Source organism: Salvelinus fontinalis, chromosome 17 (assembly GCF_029448725.1).
Source record: "Salvelinus fontinalis isolate EN_2023a chromosome 17, ASM2944872v1, whole genome shotgun sequence".
Taxonomy (NCBI): Eukaryota; Metazoa; Chordata; class Actinopteri; order Salmoniformes; family Salmonidae; genus Salvelinus; species Salvelinus fontinalis.
In genome coordinates, this window is record NC_074681.1 from 34,689,667 (window position 1) to 34,713,093 (window position 23,427).

The window sequence follows — 23,427 nt, forward strand, 5'->3', positions numbered from 1 at the left end:
GTCGGAAGTTTACAAACACTTAGGTTGGAGTCATTAAAACTAGTTTTTTAACCACTCCACAAATTTCTTGTTAACAAACTATAGTTTTGGCGAGTCGGTTAGGACATCTACTTTGTGCATGACACAAGTTGTTTTTCCAACAATTGTTTACAGACAGATTATTTCACTTATAATTCACTTTATCACAATTCCAGTGGGCCAGAAGTTTACATACACTAAGTCGACTATGCTTTTAAACAGCTTGCAAAATTCAAGAAAATTATGTCATGGCTTTAGAAGCTTCTAATAGGCTAATTAACATAATTTGAGTCAATTAGAGGTGTACCTGTGGATGTATTTCAAGGCATACCTTCAAATTCAGTGCCTCTTTGCTTGACATCATGGGAAAATCAAAAGAAATGAGCCAAGACCTCAGAAGAAAATTGGAGACCTCCACAAGTCTGGTTCGTCCTTGGGAGCAATTTCCAAATGCCTGAAGGTACCACGTTCATCTGTACAAACAATAGTATGCAAGTATAAACACCATGGGACCACACAGCTGTCATTCCGCTCAGGAAGGAGACGCGTTCTGTCTCCTAGAGATGAACGTACTGTGGTATGAAAAGTGCAAATCAATCCCAGAACAAAAGCAAAGGACCCTGTGAAGATGCTGGAGGAAGCAGGCACATAAGTATCTATATCCACAGTAAAAACGAGTCCTATATCGACATAACCTGAAAGGCCGCTCGGCAAGGAAGAAGCCACTGCTCCAAAACCGCCATAAAAAAGCCAGACTACGGTTTGCAACTGCACATGGGGACTAAGATTGTACTTTTTGGAGAAATGTCCTCCGGTCTGATGAAACAAAAATAGAACTGTTTGGCAATAATGACCATCATTATGTTTGGAGGAAAAAGAGGGAGGCTTGCAAGCCGAAGAACACCATCCCAACCGTGAAGAACGGGGGTGGCAGCATCATGTTGTGGGGGTGCTTTGCTGCAGGAGGAACTGGTACACTTCACAAAATAGATGGCTTCATGAGGAGGGAAAATTATGTGGATATATTGAAGCAACATCTCAAAACATCAGTCAGGAAGTTAAAGGTATGTATGACCCAAGTTAAACAATTTAAAGGCAATGCTACCAAATAGTAATTGAGTGTATGTAAACTTCTGACCCACTGGGAATGTGATGAAAGAAATAAAAGCTGAAATAAATCATTCTCTCTACTATTATTCTGACATTTCACATTCTTAAAATAAAGTGGTGATCCTAACTAACCTAATATAGGGAATTATTACTAGGATTAAATGTCAGGAATTGTGAAAAACTGAGTTTAAATGTATTTGGCTAAGGTGTATGTAAACTTCCGACTTTAACTGTACTTACATCAGTGGAGGCCCCTCAGAGGAGGAAGTGGAGGACCATCCTCCTCAGTGAATTTCATAAAAATGTAAATTGTAAAACATTTTAAAAGTTAGACTTTTTAGCTAAAACTATACTAAATATATTCACGTCACCAAATAATTGATTAAAACAAACTGTTTTGCAAGGTCTACAGTAGCCTCAACAGCACTCTGTAGGATAGTGTAGCCGGAGTACAGCTAGCTTCCGTCCTCCTCTGGGTACATTGACTTCAATACAAAACCTAGAAAGCTCTTGGTTCTCACCCCCTTCCATAGTTTTGCACAGTAATTATGACAACTTCAAGAGGACGTACTCCAACTTATCAGAGCTCTTGTAGTATGAACTGACATGTTGTCCACCCAATCAAAGGATCACCAAATGAATCTAGTACTGAAAGTATAAGCTACAGCTAGCTAGCACTGCAGTGCAAAAAAATGTGGTGAGTAGTTGACTCAATGAGAGAGAAAGACAATAGTTAAACAGTTTTGAACAAATTAATTTCTTCTAAAAAATAGGAGAAGCAAGAGATTTTTTTTCAGTTTCACTTACTTAGATAGTTTATCCTTTAGCCTATGCAAACACCCTGCTCAAACAGAGGGATGCTATGTTAGCTAGCTGACTCTGACTATCCAGCACAACACTGGAACTCTTCCAAGTCAAGGTAAGCTTTTGGTTTTACTAATTTATTGTCACCGGGGCCGGTGTAAGTGCTAAACTGCTTAATGGCTGTACACTGTAACGATGTACTGCATGATTTTAGCGGTTTTACTAACGCATTAGTTCAATTAGCTATGTTGACTAGGATGTTACTTTAGCTAATATGGTGACAATGATGTAGGCTGTCTGTAGCGATTATGATTTGGTTTGGCTTGGAAAGGTTTTTCTTTTTCTTCTAGATTGGAAAGGTTTTTCACCTTGTCACACACAGCTGATGTGTTGTGTATTGAAGTCCACAAGCGAAGGGAAAAGGTGAGAGGAGGAGAGCACATAGATGTGAGAAAGAATACAACTTGGCTGCTATGAAAGTGAACTGTGTTTACTCGTGATCAGAGGTGTATTCCTTCCGCCGATCCTGTTGAAAAAAACATTTCTTAAACGGAAGCAAATGGAACAAAACAGGGATAAACATATCTGAATTGTCCAACAGAAACTAGTTTTTGCAACTGTTGGACTAATGATTACACCCTAGATCAGCTAGATGAAGACGAGTGTGCAAGGCGGCATTGATTGTCTCACTGTCTGTCCATGCGTCACTGTCTGTAAACAACATTTTCTCTCGACCTGTGTACCTACGTTGTAAACTTTAATTCATAGGCTAGGTTGTATGTAGCAACCTCATGATGGGTAGAGGGAAAATTCAAGTATCATTTAGTAGCCTAAAGCTATCGCTGTTACAATGAACTGGGCGAATGGAATAAGAATGACAGTCATCCAATATGCTGTAAAAGAAATAAGGCCATGCTCATGAAAAATAAATTGGCCTCACTCATCTTAAACGGCACCGACCGCGACTGACTTCCATGAACTTCTTGAACTGGTGCCGGGGACCTTCAGATTAGTCTTGTGAGGCTTGTGGGCGTCCTAGAGTAAAACGTTGTGTTCGTGAGAGTCTCAGCTTTCCACAAAGGGGTCATATTAGTGTGTAGCCCAAACCGTTCGGACGCTACAGACAGAAGTTGGCAGAAGAGGCTGTACCGACTTCAGGCTTGTGGGCGTCCCATCTTTCAATAGAGTGGTCACAGTAATTTGTAGGACGCTACAGACGTTTTTGCGAGAAAAACGATTTTCGGGATGTCTCATGGTTTAACAAACATCACTCTAGCTCTGCCACCTTTCACCGCAGGTGCGGAAGGGCGATATCGGCAGATGCCTTGGGTTGAGACGCAGCCCATGCAAAAAAACACATACACTATCTCTAGCTTAAACAGACGGATTTCGATGGGGATTTATTATGTTCATTAGATGTCCGTGGAAATTGTAGGCCAAGGGTTAAACAGTAGCCATGTAATATATTCTAAGAATAGCTTTATTGACAAATAATCTCCCTTGAAACATGAATATTTTGCCTTATATATAAACATGTCTAGTTAGAAACCTTGCTTTGAAGGAGCCTACCTTATCAATTTGATCCCTGATTTATTGAATGAGGGAATCATTTTATAATGATTAAAGTATTTGGTTGTGGGCCTCCCGATTGGTGCAACGGTCTAAGGCACTGTATCGCAGTGCTATAGGCGTCACTACAGACCTGGGTTTGATCCCGGGCTGTATCACAACTGGCCGTGATCTGGAGACCCATAGGGCGGTGCACAATTGGCCCAGCGTCGTCCGGGTTAGGGGAAAGTTTAGCCGGGGGAGCATTACTTGGCTCATTGCACTCTAGCGACTCCTTGTGGGGGGCCGGGCCCCTGTAGGCTGACTTCGGTCGTCAGTTGAAAGGTGTTTCCTCTGGCACACTGGTGTGGCTGGCTTCTGGGTTAAGAGGACGGGTGTTAAGAAGCAAAGTTTGGCGGGTCATGTTTCGGAGAATGCATGAGTCGACCTTCTCCTCCCAAGCCTTGGGAGAGTTGCAGCGCTGAGACAAAATCGAAAAGGGGGTAAAAAAATATATAATAAAAAAAATCATTATTTTGACCCATTGGGGAGTAATGGATTGAGTAAAGCCTGTGTCTATGTACACAGATGACAACATTATACACGTCAGCCAACACAGGAAGTGAAATCACTGCAACCCTTACAGGGCTTTTTTTAAACTTGTCCTTTGGACAAGTAGGACAGACTTTTTACTTGTCCAAAAATAAAAAATTGTCCGTAACACCATTTTTACATAATTGTATTATGCAAGGAACCACTTTACAAAATAAAATGTATTATTATATTTTACCATAGTGAATGAGACAAAAATGGAGCCTACCCTTTGCCAATTGGCTTCTTTGCATATTCAAGCCTGTCTCAAAATACCACACTGCCCTTTTAAGGCTCTCCTGGAGGATGGTTGGCCACTCTTGGTAGCCTATAAAATATTGCAATAATACAGTTAGGCTACAACCAAATACTTTTTGTTGTAAAGGTTTTCTTCCAGGGGTGAAGGAGAGGACCAAAATGCAGCGCGGCTAGTGTTAAACATGTTTAATACAAACACAAGTGAAAACACTACAAACAACCTACAAAATAACAAAATGTGCAAAACCGATACAGACCTATCTGGTGCAGAACACAAACACAGAGACAGGTAACAAACACCCACAAAATCCCAACACAAAACAAGCCTCCTATATATGAGTCTCAATCAGAGACAACGACTACCATCTGTCTCTGATTGAGAACCCACACTAGGCTGACATAGAAACAGACAAACTAGACACACAACATAGAATTCCCACCCAGCTCACGTCCTGACCAACTAAACACATACAAAACAACAGAAAACAGGTCAGGAACGTGACAGAACCCTCCCCTCAAGGTGCAAACTCCGGGCGCACCCCTAAAACTCAAGGGGAGGGTCTGGGTGGGCATCTGTCCGCGGTGGCGGCTCCGGCGGTGGACGAGGGCACCACTCCACCATTGTCTTTGTCCACCTCCTTAGCGTCCCTTGAGTGGCGACCCTCGCCCCCGACCATGGTCCAGGAACCTTCACCAACTCCCCTTTACAATAGAGGAGACAACTCAGGACAAAGAGGTAGCTCAGGACAGAGAGGTAGCCCAGGACACAGAGGTAGCTCAGGACAGAGGGACAACTCCGGACTGAGTGGCAGCTCATGACTGGAGGGCAGCTCATGACTGGAGGGCAGCTCATGACTGGAGGGCAGCTCATGACTGGAGGGCAGCTCATGACTGAAGGGCAGCTCATGACTGAAGGGCAGCTCATGACTGGAGGGCAGCTCATGACTGAAGGGCAGCTCATGACTGAAGGGCAGCTCATGACTGGAGGGCAGCTCATGACTGCAAGGGCAGCTCATGAATGTAGGGCAGCTCTGGCAGCTCCTGACTGGCTGGCGTCTCTGGCGGCTCCTGACTGGCTGGCGTCTCTGGCGGCTCCTGACTGGCTGGCGTCTCTGGCGGCTCCTGACTGGCTGGCGTCTCTGGCGGCTCCTGACTGGCTGGCGTCTCTGGCGGCTCCTGACTGGCTGGCGTCTCTGGCGGCTCCTGACTGGCTGGCGTCTCTGGCGGCTCCTGACTGGCTGGCGTCTCTGGCGGCTCCTGACTGGCTGGCGTCTCTGGCGGCTCCTGACTGGCTGGCGTCTCTGGCGGCTCCTGACTGGCTGGCGTCTCTGGCGGCTCCTGACTGGCTGGCGTCTCTGGCGGCTCCTGACTGGCTGGCGTCTCTGGCGGCTCCTGACTGGCTGGCGTCTCTGGCGGCTCCTGACTGGCTGGCGTCTCCGGCGGCTCCTGACTGGCTGGCGTCTCCGGCGGCTCCTGACTGGCTGGCGTCTCCGGCGGCTCCTGACTGGCTGGCGTCTCCGGCGGCTCCTGATTGGCTGGCGGCTCCGGCGGCTCCTGACTGGCTGGCGGCTCCGGCGGCTCCTGACTGGCTGGCGGCTCCGGCGGCTCCTGACTGGCTGGCGGCTCCGGCGGCTCCTGACTGGCTGGCGGCTCCGGCGGCTCCTGACTGGCTGGCGGCTCCGGCGGCTCCTGACTGGCTGGCGGCTCCGGCGGCTCCTGACTGGCTGGCGGCTCCGGCGGCTCCTGACTGGCTGGCGGCTCCGGCGGCTCCTGACTGGCTGGCGGCTCTGGAGGCTCCTGACTGGCTGGCGGCTCTGGCGGCTCCTGACTGGCTGGCGGCTCTGGCGGCTCCTGACTGGCTGGCGGCTCTGGCGGCTCCTGACTGACGGACGGCTCTGGCGGCTCCTGACTGACGGACGGCTCTAGCGGCTCCTGACTGACGGACGGCTCTAATGGCTCGTGGCAGACGGACGACTCAGATGGCGCTGGGCAGACGGACGGCTCAGACGGCGCTGGGCAGACGGACGGCTCAGACGGCGCTGGGCAGACGGACGGCTCAGACGGCGCTGGGCAGACGGATGGCTCAGACGGCGCTGGGCAGACGGATGGCTCAGACGGCGCTGGGCAGACGGACGGCTCAGACGGCGCTGGGCAGACGGACGGCTCAGACGGCGCTGGGCAGACGGACGGCTCAGACGGCGCTGGGCAGACGGACGGCTCAGACGGCGCTGGGCAGACGGACGGCTCAGACGGCGCTGGGCAGACGGACGGCTCAGACGGCGCTGGGCAGACGGGCAGTTCAGGCACCGCTGGGCAGACGGGCAGTTCAGGCACCGCTGGGCAGACGGGCAGTTCAGGCACCGCTGGGCAGACGGGCAGTTCAGGCACCGCTGGGCAGACGGCAGACTCTGGCTGGCTGAGACGCACTATAGGCCTGATGCGTGGTGCCGGAACTGGAGGTACCGGGCTGAGAGCACGCACCTCAGGGCGAGTGCGGGGAGGAGGAACAGGGCTCTGGAGATGCACTGGAAGCCTGGTGCGTGGTATAGGCACTGGTGGTACTGGGCTGGGGCGGGAAGGTGGCGCCGGATATACCGGACCGTGAAGGAGGACACGCGCTCTTGAGCACCGAGCCTCTCCAACCTTACCAGGTTGAATGGTCCCCGTAGCCCTGCCAGTGCGGCGAGGTGGAATAGCCCGCACTGGGCTATGCAGGCGAACCGGGGACACCACCTGTAAGGCTGGTGCCATGTACGCCGGCCCGAGGAGACGTACTGGAGGCCAGATATGTTGGGCCGGCTTCATGACATCCAGCTCGATGCCCAACCTAGCCCTACCAGTGCGGCAAGGTGGAATAGCCCGCACTGGGCTAAGCACGCGTACTGGGGACACCGTGCGCTTTACCGCATAACACGGTGTCTGACCAGTACGACGCCCTCTCACTCCACGGTAAGCCCGGGGAGTTGGCTCAGGTATCCAACCCGGCTTCGCCACACTCCCCTTTAGCCCCCTCCCAAGAATTTTTTGGGTGAGCCTCTCGGGTTTCCAGCCACTCTGCCTTGCAAGCGCCTCATAATGCCACCTCTCTGCTTTTGATGCCTCCAGCTCCGCTTTGGGACGACGACACTCCTCTGGCTCTGCCCAGGGTCCTTCTCCGTCCAGAATCTCCTCCCATGTCCATTCCTCCTTGTACTGCTGCTGCTGTTGCTGCTGCCCGTTGCCACGCTGCTTGGTCCGGGTTTGGTGGGTGTTTCTGTAAAGGTTTTCTTCCAGGGGTGAAGGAGAGGACCAAAGTGCAGCGCGGCTAGTGTTAAACATGTTTAATACCAGAACAAGTGAAACACTACAAACAACCTACAAAATAACAAATGTGCAAAACCGATACAGACCTATCTGGTGCAGAACACAAACACAGAGACAGGTAACAAACACCCACAAAATCCCAACACAAAACAAGCCTCCTATATATGAGTCTCAGTCAGAGACAACGACTACCATCTGTCTCTGATTGAGAACCCACACTAGGCTGACATAGAAACAGACAAACTAGACACACAACATAGAATTCCCACCCAGCTCACGTCCTGACCAACTAAACACATACAAAACAACAGAAAACAGGTCAGGAACGTGATATTTGTCTTTATAAAAGAATTCCCTCCAGGGCCCGAAATTAAGGGTGTCCCATCGTCCCTGGGCCAACCAAAAATATGTCTACAGTTCAAAACAGACTCTAGGACAGTTCTAGGACGACAGATTCAAAATTCATAAAACCACTGCACAATAATGTTTTATGAATCAATGAGTCTGATGCAAAAGATCAGACCATTTAACTTAAATGTTGATTAAGTTGTATTTCTTCCTATTATAAGCTCAACAATGCGCACATGGCTGTAGGCTACATGCAAAAGTTTCAAAATGCAATTAGCGGGAAAACACATTTCTCAAACAGGCAGTTAGAAATGAAGAAAGAGAGGGGATATAAACATGCATCAACTAGCATGGGTTAGGCCAACTAATATGACTAGGATTATGCCTTTGGCTGCTGGACAATAAAAGAATGTTGATTTGAAAACCAATAAAACATGAAGGGAAAAAATGCTGGTTTCAATGTCCTATTAAGTGTTTATAAAATATTTCTCTTAACATTTCTATGGTCGTATTTTGGCTAGGCTACTTTGAAACAAAGTAAGACATGCTTCATAAAATGAAATAAGACTTCCAGGTTTTAAATAATGAAGTTTATGGTTAAAAAGTTTCAAAATGCTGACCGCCTCCGCGCATATTCAAGGTGGGTAATGTGCGGGGCAAAACAAGCCCTGTCCTTCACGCTCTGGTCTTCTGACCATTTGATCCGAATGAACCCTCAACTTTGTCGACAGAATCAAGTCTTAGGACATTAATGTTAACTATCTTACATTATATTTGTCAAACATGACTGGTGTCAGCCTATGTTTATGTAATTAAAAGTCTCATTCAAGTTTGGCTACATTTTCTGGCACAAATATCAACAACATGCACATCAATCTCTCCTGGATCAAAGTAGAGGAGAGATTGACTGCATTGCTACTGGTCTTTGTGAGAGGTACTGACGTGTTAATAGTACCGAACAGCACGTTCAATCGTTAAAACACAGCTCAGACACTCATACATACCCCACAAGACATGCCCCCAGAGGTCTCGAACAGACTATTAGGAAACGCACTACTACATAGAGCCATGGCTAAATTCAACTATTCCACCTCAAGTAACTCAAGCAAGCTGGAAAATCTGATTGAAAAACCGCCCCAGATAAAACAACACCTCACGGCACAACACCTACTGTGAAGAGACACACACACACACACACACACACACACACACACACACACACACACACACACACACACACACACACACACGTTTGTTTTACTATCCTTGTGGGGACCAAACAATTGATTCCCATTCAAAATACTATTTTCCCTTAACCCTAACACTAACCCTAACCTCAATGCTGATCCCAAACCCCTAATCCTAATTCTGGTCCCCACAAAGATAACAAAAAACAAACAAACACACGCACTTAAACACACAATCTGCACACACCCACACATTATTCTTAGTCATGTAAATTTGTATTGTAATATTGTAATGTAATAATTGAGCAATGTAAATAATGCACAACGTTTGGACCCCAGGAAGAGTAGTTGCTGCCTTGGCAAGTGCTAATGGGGATCTGGTAGCCTAGTGGTTAGAGCACTGGGACAGTAACCGAAAGGTTGTTAGATCAAATCCCGAGCTGACAAGGTAAAAATCTGTCATTCTGCCCCTGAACATGGCAGTTAACCCACTGTTCCTAAACTGTCATTGGACAAAAGATTTTGTTCTTAACTGACTTGCCTAGTTAAATAGAAATTATTACATTTTTTAAAAATAAAATACTAAATATGCAGGATAGGCACACAATAATAACCTGAAAATGTCATGGCATTAAAAGTTGGTCTGCTGCCAATACACTTTGGCTAATGATCATTGTGTGACTGTGGTAACGTACAGAAACTCAAGTCCTTTTGTTCTCCCGATCTGCAATCTCTCACCATCAAATGCCGACCGCATTACCTCCGGCAAGAATTTTCTTCGGTCAATAACAATACCGTGTATTTTCCCCTCCAAGCCGACATCGCAAAGGCTCTCAAGGAACTTCTCTGGGCTATGTAAAAATTGGAAATATCCTGAGGCAGCATTTACTGTAGCTCGCATTTCAACGACTCAGACACGAGACATATGTAGCAGGGACACCAGAAAATCACGGATTATAAAGGGATGATGTGTGTATTTAAAAAATAGATATATATTCCTAGGTATTACTGCACTGTTGGAGCTAGAAACACAAGGATTTCACTGCACTTGCGATAACATCTGCAAATCTGTGTACGCAACCAATAAATACCACCTGTGTGTTAGCATGTATCCATGGTGATGGCGGAGTGTGTAAACAACAGCTCTTCAACTCCAGGACTCATACGTCGACATGGGTTGCATCCACAATAGCACCCTATTTCATATATAGTGCACTATTTTTGACCAGTGCCTATAGAGCTCTCGTCAAATGTAGTGCACGATATAGGAATAGGGTGCTATTTGGGACGCAGATAATGGCATTTAGCTGAGTGTCCAGTCCCCATGCCCCTGGCCACTGATATAGGGTAAGCTATGTTTCATCAACCTCATGGATAAGGTTAAGGTCTGGGTTAGGGTAATCTGATCATTCACACTCAATCTTCACACACACACAGTCATTCATATACACACACACACACACACACACACACACACACACACACACACACACACACACACACACACACACACACACACACACACACACACACACACACACACACACACACACACACACACACACACACACACACACATACCTGTACTATAGTCCTAGAAGCACAGTCCAGCCAAACCTACCAGAGTTAATGGTAAACAAGCAGAGTAAGAAGAGGTGATTGGACAGTAATCACTGATGGACTCAGAGTGGATTTCCCCCTCTGTCTGACATGGTGGCTGAAACTCCTTGACCCTCCTGGAACCAGCACACACTCTCACAGATATCACACAGAGGCCTGTTCTATAAGTGTCTGGTCCATCTGCTCCAGCCTAGCTCAGCCAATAAAAGGCTTGAGATTAGTCCAGATCTGATTGGCTGGAGCACTTTAACGGTCAGGCTGGTCCTCTTGTCTACCAAAGCCTCTTTGGGTCTAATCTGGTCCGGCTCAGACTTAGACTAGACTGGGGCTAAACCCCATTCCCTCTAGTCCCAACACTCACTATCAATTAGCATATTATGTACGGATCCTGACCGCTCCTGACCCCCCGGTCTGAGTGTGACCTGTCTGTGTGTGTGTGTGTGTGTGTAAGTACCTGACCCCTAGCCTCCTGACCTCTGACCCCTAGTTAGTGTGACCTGTCTCTGTGGGATTTAGGTGACCTGTCTGTCTGATGTTAAAGGACAGATGATGTCAGAAGGGAGAATAAACTCAGTGGTGTCCAGAAACGAGGGAAAGACTACAGAGCAGGGTGATATGGACGAAATATCCATACTTCGATAAATTGCTTCAATTGATGCGATTAATGATAAATAGAACGATACATTAATAACATTAATGTGCACCACACAATTATCCTTTAAACTACTACAACTAGTTTGATGGTTGTAGCCAACAATTGCCCTTTAAACAATCACACATATTATCAAACGTATTCATTTGAAACGTCACATTGCTCTAGTATAGGGTACGTATTGTATTAAACGATATCAGCAAAATGCCGGCAATAACTGATCGCAATGGTCTTCGATCATTTTCGGTTTATAGTCCCAGCTCTATTACAGGGTTAAAAAACATCACTAGGGGGTTAAGTTGGCCTGGTCAGTCCTCCTCATGTGACCAGAACATTCAGACATGCCTGGCAGAGAGAGGTTTAGCTATCCGATGTTAAAGGTAAAGGGAGGAGGCCAGGAGGAGTGAGTTCTGTATACTAGCCATAAACAGGAGAAAAAGATGTGAAACGGTTTAATTGATTTGTGTCAACGGGATGGGACATTCATTTTTATGGGGTCACACTCGTGACATGTCGCCACCTATACATGACATGACACAGTAGGCTGTTTGGGCTAACAAAACACACAACCGCCAAACAAAACACACTCACATCTGCCTACGGGTGGGCCTGTCAAATCTTTGGCTGAGTCTCAATCGTTAGTCAGTGTCACATGAACAATGAGTCGAGAGAGAGTGAGAAAGTGCGAGAGAGACAGAGAGAGAGAGAGTGATTGAGTGAGCAAGTGTGAGATAAAGAGAGAGAGAGAGAGAGAGAGAGATCCAAAAGCCATCTCCCTCAGTGTTTGGCCTGTGAGTGAGCAGAAGCAAGGGAACATAAACAGAGGCCACACCCTGGAGGCCTGGAGGAGTGTGATGATCAAATAAACACTCCAGCAGAGCAGGATACCCCGCTGAGGCAGCAGGCTGGGGAGAGGCTGAAACAGCAGGCTGGGGAGAGGCTGAGGCAGCAGACTGGGGAGAGGCTGAGACAGCAGGCTGGGGAGAGGCTGGGGCAGCAGGCTGGGGAGAGGCTGAGGCAGCAGGCTGGGGAGAGGCTGGGGAGAAGCTGAGGAACTGAGGGAGTATTTGTGTGAGTGCGTGTGTGTGTGTGGGGGTAGGACGCCTTCGAGATCTGAAACTGGATGAGATGATGAGAGGGGGTGAACATGTTCTAGTCTATTATTCTGATACAGTAGGGTCATAGATACACAACACACAAGTATCTTCAAATCAGTCTGAAACACACACACACACACATACGCACACACCAATTAGAAAGGGACCGATGTCACCATAGCAAGCACGTCTCCGCTCCACCGTCATGTCATAACAGTGACTTCCTAGGATATTTAAAACACCTCGCGAGACGTCGCTCCCCTACTTGACTTTCTCCACAGCAACACACGCCAAATCTCCACACAGCACGCCAACGGGACAAGTTGAGCTTTGAACCGAGGCAACTGACATCATCATCACCAACATCATCATGCCTTCTATTGTTGTTCCATAGTTGATTAAATCTATTTCTGTCGAGACATGTTGAGCACCTGACCTTGCTTCAGAAGGCTCCAGACATGAGGTAAGCAGGAAGTTATGTTCATAATGACAAATGAATCCACCCGCTAGAATATTGTACTGAGACCTTTATTATGTATTCACTTGATCATCTCACTGTATATCTTAAATGTATGCCTACATTCAGATATAGATCTCTCTGTTCGATATCACTTGCCCTTCTTGAGCAGTTGTCTGGGACAGGAATGTTGTGTTGATGTGCCAACCCATAGGCAAGTTCTCTGCATTTGAGGCTACTAAGCCAATGAAACTGCTCCACGAGATTCTTGACATGTTTATCAAGCTGAGACTCCATGTCCTCTGCTACTCTGTCATAGCCTCCCTTTATCAAGCTGAGACTCCATCTCCTCTGCTACTCTGTCATAGCCTCTCTTTATCAAGCTCAGACTCCATGTCCTCTGCTACTCTGTCATAGCCTCTCCTTATCAAGCTGAGACTCCATGTCCTCTGCTACTCTGTCATAGCCTCTCTTTATCAAGCTCAGACTCCATCTCCTCTGCTACTCTGTCATAGCCTCCCTTTATGAAGCTGAGTCTCCATGTCCTCTGTTACTCTGTCATAGCCTCCCTTTATCAAGCTCAGACTCCATCTCCTCTGCTACTCTGTCATAGCCTCTCTTTATCAAGCTGAGACTCCATGTCCTCTGCTACTCTGTCATAGCCTCTCTTTATCAAGCTCAGACTCCATAACCTCTGCTACTCTGTCATAGCCTCTCTTTATCAAGCTCAGACTCCATGTCCTCTGCTACTCTGTCATAGCCTCTTTCACACAGGTACATGTTCATTGTCTTTATTGTCAATGTACCTCTTCAGTGTCCTTCAGTCTATTTGTTCCTCCCTTGCTGCTGCTTCCCTTCTCTCACTTCCTTGGCTGCTCTTTCAAGAACCTCAAGGGTGGCTAGACTCCTTGTTTTAATTGACTATTTTGAGTTCATATGCATGACACATTGCAAAAATACTCTGCATATTATGCCATTGGTTCAACTTACCCAAAGGCAAAAATGTTGACTATATTAGCCCACACAGCTACAAGGATGCCTTTTCATGCTAGGTTTAGGACCTCATATTGAAGCTTATAGAGACCCTACATTATGTATAAAAAGTATACTTTGGTTTAGATACAAGCATCATGAAACCTATAACAACACAATCATTTGGTTTGGTGAAAATCTGTTTTTAGGACCTAACTTGCTAATCACTTGTTCCATGTGATTTCTTCCATCAGACTCCATGAAATGATGAACTCTTCCTAAATATTTGATCACATGATACATTTTGTGTATGGTTTCCTAGAAACAAGCGGTGGCTCAACTAACCCATTGGCTCAACTTGACTCACTCTCACGTACTTGCATATATCATGCACACATATTTCCATGAAGGAGTCCAACAAACCACTGGTATCCGAACAACAATCATATAAAACAAAACTGGCCAGCATAATGCCTATGCACACAGTACATTGTCTTATAAAACAAATTGCATGGTACACAAATTCCTGCAGCACCAAAAACATTCAGAACCGCTCGCCAGTAGACTTTGCGGGATAGCACTGGAGGTTTACAGAGAAAAATCTGTCAGTTTAGGAAATTTCAAACGACATTGCAATTACCACTCACCCCAATCGGAGAGGACAAGGCTGGGGGGGCTGGACCGGAGCTGGCCTTGCTTGGCCCAGTAAAAGCCCCTCAGGCAGACCTGCCAACCATCCATCCATCCATCTACTGCTGCCCTCAGAGAAAGCCAGGCAGGCAGAAAGTGGCACAGTAGACAGACTTCCGCTCATAAACTACTGCAGCCCAGAGGCTCAGAAGGCCAGAGGGTCAGAGGGTACCAGAGGTTCAGAGGGTACCAGAGGTCACATAACTTTCAGAAATCTGCATTTTCAAACTGCAGACCATAAAATGCCGTATAAACCATTTTACCTGCGTTTTATATTGAAGGTCAACCGTGGTGTTTTGCTTCAATAGAATGATAAGGGACGTGATACTATAGTTTTACTTAACAAAATACATTAGTGCAACCAACACATTTGCCGGGAAAATAGTTATCATCAGATGACAACAGAAGTGCAATGCTATTTGGCTAGCAGCCACACATAGATAAGTAAATTGGCTTGCGGTGAAAAAGCAAGGTATTTTTTGCAAAAAAACGATGCATGGCCATCATATTTCTCATGTTTAGGGCCTCTCGAGTGGTCTAAGGCGCTTGAGACGTCACTACAGAGCCGGGATTGATCCCAGGCTGTGTCACAGCCGGCCGTGACCGGGTGACCCATGAGGCAGCGCACAATTGGCCCAGCGTCGTCCAGGCTATGGGAGGGTTTGTCCGGCCGGGATGGCCTTGTCCCATCGCGCTCTACTGACTCCTTGTGGCGGGCCAGATGCCTGCAAGCTGAAGCTGACCGCCAGTTGTACGGTGTTTCCTCTGACACATTGTTGTGGCTTGCTTCGGAGTTAAGCAAGCAGTATGTCAAGAAGAGGTGCTGCTTGGCAGAGTCATTTTGGAGAACGCTTGGCTCTCAACCTTCGCCTCTCCCGAGTCTGTATGGGAGTTACAGCGATGGGACAAGATTGTAACTACCAATTGGATATCACGAAATTGGGGAGAAAAAGTAGTAGCCAGCTACATTTCCTAATGTTTTGCTTGAAGTTAATCTTGCATTTTAACTTGCTACCAAAGAATAACTACACAGGAGGAAAGTACCGGAGAAAAGTAGCCTTCACAGATCAGTCAGAGTGCTTTCTGGTGATCCAATGGCAAGGGCAAAGATATTTAATCCAAGTGGAGAAGTGCAACTGAAGCACATCATTTGTCCTTTTACATTCATGATTTGGAGCGAACCTTGACTGAAGCCGAGCAGAATTTACAAAAATAAGTATTTTAGATCGGCGTGTATAAAACGCAGCAAGATATTTTCTTCTGCATTTTATCTTTCCTTTTCTGCGTGAGAAAACAGAATCCTGCATTAACGTCTCCCTCTGCTATACCCTCCCTAGTCTCCATGCTCCCACTGCCTCTCCACAATACAGCTAACTGCCAACATTACCTACCCACCACCCATTTCACTTTCTACCCTCCCTAGTCTACCTCTCCACAACCCAGCTACTGCCAAAACCACTGAGGGGAAAATAAGATAGCTGTGCCCTCTTGACCAATCAAAAACTAGCCAGAGCAAGAGTCAGGAACTAGAGCTGGAGCCAGCAACTGTGGCCCAAGAGGTTTGGAATAAAAACATTTTAATGAATTCCTCAACAAATATATATTTTTTTTACAAATAACTAGCAAAACAAATAAAACTGTTTGGTATTCAACTGTTTATGCTGGTGGAAAATATAGACAAGTTCAACTGTATGTCAGCAAAGAGATTCGTTTACAGGCCTCATCCAAGTACTATGAAGTAGCTTCCTCTGTTCCATTTCCCATTCTTGTGGTTTAGGACAGTGTCACGCCCTGGCCTTATTATTCTTTGTTTTCTTTATTATTTTAGTTAGGTCAGGGTGTGACATGGGTAATGTTTATGTTTTGTTGGTTTTGGGTGTTTATTTGGTAAAGGGGTTATGGGGTGTAGTAGATGGTTTTGTGTTGAGTGTATATGTCTAGCGTTGTCTATGTTGGTTAGTTATCTAGGAGAGTCTATGGTTACCTGAATGAGTTCCCAATTAGAGACAGCTGATTTCGGTTGTCTCTGATTGGGAGCCTTATTTAGGGTAGCCATAGGCTCTCATTGGTTGTGGGTAATTGTCTATGTAAGAACGTTTGTAGCCAGTGTGTGTAAGTGCACAACGTTTGTAGCTTCACGGTCGTTTTTGTTATTTTGTTGTTTTGTTAAAGTGTTTTTGTGTCGTGTTCATCTTCGTGGTATAATAAAAGAAGATGGCTTATTTTCCAAAAGCTGCATTTTGGTCCGTTAATCCGCCACACGATCGTGACAGACAGTGACATTTTGGCCAAATTGGTTTACAAACGGAAAGAGTTCCTCTATCTCTAACCTGGTTAAAATCCCGTACCTGTCCCACTATCACTCCATTCCCTAAAAGGCCTTCCCATCCCATCCCACTTTCCCCCTCTCCTTACCCTGGAAGGCGGTGGCGTGGCCGGAGATGAGGTACTTCAGCTCGAAGCTGTAGGAGCGGACATTCTGGAGGGTCTCTCGTCTCACCGCCACCTGGTAGCTCTCCTCCATCTTGCGGGTGCAGCAGGACGGGCCCTGGTGCTTGCACACCAACAGGTCCACATCTGATGGGACAGAGGGAGAGAGAGGACAGGGTTAGGTCTATATTTGATTGATTTTATTTCTGTGTCATACACTGCATAGCCCTTATGGGCTTATAATATGCTATTTCGTGAGCACAAAATACAAAACAAAATGACATTTAAAAAATCAACAAAGTACAGGTATCGATTACCTTGTCACGTTACAATACAAAACAATACACGTATCCTTCTCCCTCAGGCTTTAAAAAAAAGAAATTGAGCAATATCGAAATCCTTTCTGAAAAATAAATTCTAGCCTTTGTTCATCATGTAGCCAGAACACTTCAGGGTGAGCATTTTACACCAGATCTTCAGCAGGTTGAATTTTTTTATTCATTGTGAAATTATCCAAAATATAAATAATATTCCACCATAGGGCGATTTGTTCATTTTACTGCAGGAACGTTTTTACAAAACAAAACATTTCTCACATCACCATATAGAGCACTGTTTCCCAACTCTGGTCTTATACCTATTCTACTTGTCAACCAATCATCAAGCCCTTGACAGGTTGAATCAGGTGTTTTTGTCCGGGGCTACAACAAACACGGTGTGCAGTCGGGGGTACTGGAGGACTGGACTATATATGGTGAAGTGAGCGCTCGGCTCCCCTCATCACTCTCTGCCACAGCCTCCCGCCAACTCGACACATTCATTATTTCATTATGGGTGCAGTGAGGCAGATCCTACTTGGTTTCTCAAGGAGAGGCTGTGCAGTCTTGCTCTACCTGTGTCCATTCACATAGGTTAAGCCTAATTCAGAGACAAATTGTTGGGCTTTGTTGCTTGTGTGTATATATATCTACAGCAATTATTGACTGGATATGGTGTATCATATGGCAACTTCACCATTGGACCACCAAGACCTTCCTCATAGCCACTCTACCATAAAGGCCTGATTGGTGGAGTTCTGCAGAGATAGTTGTCCTTCTGGAAGGTTCTCCCATCTTGTCAGAGTGACCATCGGGTTCTTGGTCACCTCCCTGACCAAGGCCCTTCTCCCCCGAAAGCTCAGTTTGGCTGGACAGACAGCTCTGAGAAGAGTCTTGATGGTTCCATCTTCTTCCATTTAAGAATGATGGAGGCCATTGTATTATTGGGGGGGGGGGGGGGGGGGGTCTTCAAATCTGTGCCTCGAGACAGTCCTGTCTCGGAGCTCTACGGAAAATTCCTTCGACCTCATGGCTTGATTTTTGCTCTGACATGCACTGTCAACTGTGGAACCTTGTATAGACAGGTGTGCCTCTCCAAATCATGTCCAATCAATTGAATTTACCACAGGTGGACTCCAATTTAAGTTATAGAAACATCTCAAGGATGATCAATGGAAACAGGATAAACCTGAGCTCAATTTCGAGTCTTATAGAAAAGGGTCTGAATACTTATGCAAATAAGGTATTTCTGTTTTTAATTTTTAATACATTTGCAAAAAGTTCTAAAAACCTGTTTTCGCTTTGTCATTATGGCGTATTGATGACGGGAGGAAATTATTTAATCAATTTTAGAAGGCTGTAACGTAACAGAATTTGGAGAAAGGGAAGTGGTCTGAATACTTTCCGAATGCACTGTACAACCTGAGCATAGAACAAGAGGAGAGAGAACGACAGAAAGTATATAAGATTATGTAGAATTTCATACATGCTTAGCTTACCACTAAAAACACAAGCTCTGCTTGGAGTATAAATAGTGCTGGTGAATGTGTTAGATCATATAGCCTATGCAAGCACACGCAGACGCGCACGCACGCACACACACACACACGCACACACACACAGACACACACACTATGTGAGACACTTTTACATCACTGTATAAACTGGACTCGCACTAGCCATAATATCTTGGCCCATAATAAACCACATAAAGAGTCATCTAATATGATCCTGAGTGAGGCTCAATCAGGCACCATGACATCAACACAGTTCTCCAATATGAAACTAATATCCAGGCCACAGACTCACAGTGGAATCCAGCTTGGCCTCCCAGTCCTTCATGTCTAGCGACGGGGGAGGAAGAGATACCCATAAAGACTTTGGCAGCCACAGCCACCAACCGCTGCTACCAGGACAGGTCAACGGTGTCAGGAATATTCCAGAACATTGATTATAACCAAGGTCTTATCTATGTTGTCCATTTGGTGGGTAGATTGCTGTTATGGACTTTATTGAACGCTGATGAGAAGAACCAGTATTTTGTGGGGTGAAGTAACGAACAGATTGTTGCAAGTCCTTTAATATTGGACAGGTCTTGCAATTCGCAAAGAGTCCAACGTCAAAGGGAACTGCACAATAGCAAGTGATTCACAGCCTATTGAAGTGACCCTTGCTAATCCTCCCTTTGTGTAAACGTAATATCTGAGACATACTGTAGTACGAACAAAAGCTTGAAAATACTGCAATCTCTAGGATGAATCTAAGATATAGTCAGTTACTATGATACATTTCTTCTCAACAAAATATTTTCCTTTCAACAAAAGCATTCATGGTAAATGTTTTTATGGTAACAGCAATCGTAGCTCATGGTCTCGATGTGGCTTAATAAGTCCCTTATAGGGCAAAACTCCTGCCCCTTATACAACAATGCTTCAGTCTCTTGCAGGGCATACCTACAGTTCCTTAGCACTAATGTAATTTGATACAGACCCAAGAGAGTTGGTGGGGCAAGGCCCAACTCCACAGGTCCTGGTGGTAAATTAGCGATTAGTGTGTGCGTCGCTCCGCTCGTTCTGCCTGGCCAGACATTCACACACAGCTCAGAGTGCCGAGTCAGAACTCAGCCCTTTAAATCCCTAATTGGCCTCAGGTGACAAATACCTCCGGACTAATTGGGCGTATTAAGCCACCGCTCCATTCACGAAGTCTCAACTTGTTGGTCATGATTACTTCCGCCACGTCTCAGTGCCATTGGGTACCCTGTGGGTAAAAACGGGAGAAAGTCTTGACGGTAGAAAAGCGCCCTTGGTTAGCAGCCAGACTTCCTTTAAAAAACATCCCAGGCACAATTTGCTTGCATCACACATCTAGTCAAAAAAGGAGTGGACATTTAGTTTTGAGTGGAAATGTTGTTTTGATTTGGATAGGGTATTGGCGGGGAGGCCGGCGAATTCCTGACGCTGCTGTTTGGATATGTTTTTCAGAGAGCAGGAATAACTCTGTGGGAAAGCAGGTCATTAATGCAGGAGTTTAGTCCTCTACATATTGCTGCCTCTCTCTCTATTAGACTCTTCCACCTCAGGAAGCGCTATCCTTTTGAAGTCGTCCCATCCAGTGAACCTGCAGGATATTTACTCTGTATTGATTTGCTGTGCTTGGGCAGGACCGTGTTTAAAGAAAACACAGCTCAAAAGGGGCTTTGCTGCATACCTGCATTTTTGGACGGCCCTGAATCGCGCCTGGAATGTCAGGCTTCTCCAGGCATACGAGCTGGCAGCGCCCACAGTGACTGGCACAGGGGTCCAGAGCCAGAGGCTAGGGCCAGGGGGCAGGGCAGGCTTGGATGTGGTTCAGACGGGTTGAGGCCAAGGGGCACATGGGGCTTGGTAGACTGTTGGGTTGTTGGATGTGGGGCGCTAGAGGTCTAGTGGATTATTGGATTTGGGGGCAAAGAGGTTGAGGGCAGGGTTATGGGGCACTGGGGGCAGTTGGATGTGGGTTAGAGGATGGAGGGGGAGGGGCAGATGGGCTCAAGTAGAGGGGCCACTTGAGGCTTAGTGGACTGGTGGAATTGTGGATGTGGGGGTAGAGGGTTTGAGGACAGAGTCGGAGGGAACTAGGGAATGTTGGATGTGGGTCAAAGGAGTTGAGGGATAGGGGATTGGGTTGTTGGATGTGGAGGCTGAGAGGTTTGCGAAGAGGGTGCTTTAAAACAGTTAGAGGGTTTAGCTTCAGCCACAGGCCTGCCTATCTACAGCACTCTGACTGTCTGCCCAAACAGCTGTTTGACTGACCATGGCCTCATGAAAAAGTACTACTGAATTACTACTACACAAGATCTACACAAAACCTACTGGTTTTACTACTGATATGTGTAGTTAACCAGAAGTGATTTATGTCCTTTTTTTAAGTAGTAATGAGTGATAAATTGGGACATTTCACTACTGGTGAACAAATCACGACATAAGTCTCCCTTAATGACTAGTGTGTAACTACTGAGCTTTTGGCTATTTACTACTTAAAACCTACACATACCTATATGTTCACTATTGAATTACTATATAATGCCAACATGTTACTGCTGTATGCCTACTCAATTACTACTGCCATTTGTCTGTGTAGTGTTATGTCACTACTGATCACTAAATCACTAAATTGCTCCTGATCATTTTCATATCCTACATCAACACTTTAGAATTACTATTGAAAACTCACATATTTATTACTGTTTGCCTCTTCAAAATCACTATTGACATCTTCTTGTTTCACTACTGTGTCACTACTAGACTATTGGACATGTTAATTCCTAAAGTTTCTAACTGTAGTTATATCATCAAACAATAAATAATACGTTCATACAAACTGTGAGGGAAAAATCTTGTTAAACTTCTTTAAGCTTGTAAAAATCAGAAAAGTGTAGAACAACCTCTTTAATGTTGTTCTAAGTGGCTGTTGCTGTGGGGGTGGTGTCATGTGAAAGGTCTAGGCCAGCTGTCACAAGCTACAATCTTATCCATATGTAGCTTCCCATTATCGAAGAAACAAGAACAAGATGTTCTTTAGAAAATGAGAACTGAGAACTGAGTTTGGTCTCATACTATTAGCTGAATACAATGTCATTTTCACGTGTGCTCCCTCTCCAGCCTCTAGGTCACCAGGCTGCTCATTATGGTGCACACCTGTCACCATCGTTACACGCACCTGCGCGTCATCAGACTCACCTGGACTCCATCACTTCCCTGATTACCTTCCCTATATCTGTCACTCCCTTTGGTTCCTTCCCCAGGCGTCATTGTTTCTGTGTCATGTCTGTGCGTTGTTCGTGTTTCGTATCTAGTTGTGTTCATTTATTGAAACACTCACTCCCTGAACTTGCTTCCCCACTCTCAGCGCACTTGTTACAGTCAGCTAAGGCCACCTCGTCCCAACCCATATCTTCTTTTGACACACACACATAGCAACAGTTAAACTGCTTGAGAGATGTGAGGCTATGGTAAGCTATAATCACGTGTTATATCATTCCATAAGAATACTTGGCTATATAAGCTGAGACCCAACGGCATTCGTTGGGCTCTTACCACTCCATCTGATTTATTAACCTCTCCATTATTGCAATTGTTATTAAATAAAGACGATTGTTTGAAGAAATGACAGTCTCTCTCACTCACATTTTTATTATTATTAAATGAATTACATATTATATTACATATTTGTACTTTTTTGTTAATCTCTTTGAGGACTAGTCTTCATTCAGCTTTGACATAACTATCTTCAGATACTCTTTTTTGTTGCAGCCACATTTCTCCACCTTTGAACCTTTTAGAAAATAAAGACAAGCACAAGTGACAGCCAATTATAAGTTATTGTCAATCATCTGCTAACAGAAATCGTGTAAGACAACACAGAAAAACCTGCAGTCTTATGTCAAGGGCCTCCTTGGCAACAGGTCAAAAGAGGTAAGTAGAATGGGTAAGTATACTAATATGAACATACTGTACATTTGCATACAAACACATAAGACTGCTAGCATGACAAGAACAGAGGTTACCATAGTTACATTTCAATGGGGCTACCTCCTAAACACAATACCATTTTGGCTAGCAAACTTTTAAATGTGGTAAAAAGTTGTATTTTTTTGGGATGGGCTATTTACAGATGATCTATGTACAGGTGCAGTGATCTGTGAGCTGCTCTGACAGCTGGTGCTTAAATTTAGTGAGGGAGATATGGGTCTCCAGCTTCAGTGATTTTTGCAATTTGTTCCAGCCATTGCAGCCGAGAACTGGAAGGACAGGCGGCCAAAGGGGGAATTGGCTTTGGGGGTGACCAGTAAAATATACCTGCTGGAGCGCGTGCTATGGGTGGGTGCTGCTATGGTGGCCAGTGAGCTGAGATAAGGCGGGGCTTCACCTAGCAAAGATTAATAGATGATCTGGAGCCAGTGGGTTTGGCGGCGAATATGAAGTGAGGGCCAGCCAACGAGAGCATACAGGTCGCAGTGGTGGGTAGTATATGGGGCTTTGGT

The 23,427-nt window shown here is 45.7% G+C and overlaps 1 protein-coding gene across 2 annotated transcripts in view; it reads right to left on the reverse strand.

Annotated features, from left to right (window-relative positions):
• Nucleotides 1-23,427, reverse strand: part of LOC129814196 (glypican-5-like) — a 107,105-nt gene that overhangs the window by 62,520 nt on the left and 21,158 nt on the right. For both annotated transcript variants that reach the window (XM_055867144.1, XM_055867143.1), the window contains exon 2: nt 17,071-17,232. In XM_055867144.1, coding sequence (XP_055723119.1) covers nt 17,071-17,232 — 162 coding nt within the window. The remainder of the gene's footprint in view (nt 1-17,070; nt 17,233-23,427) is intronic.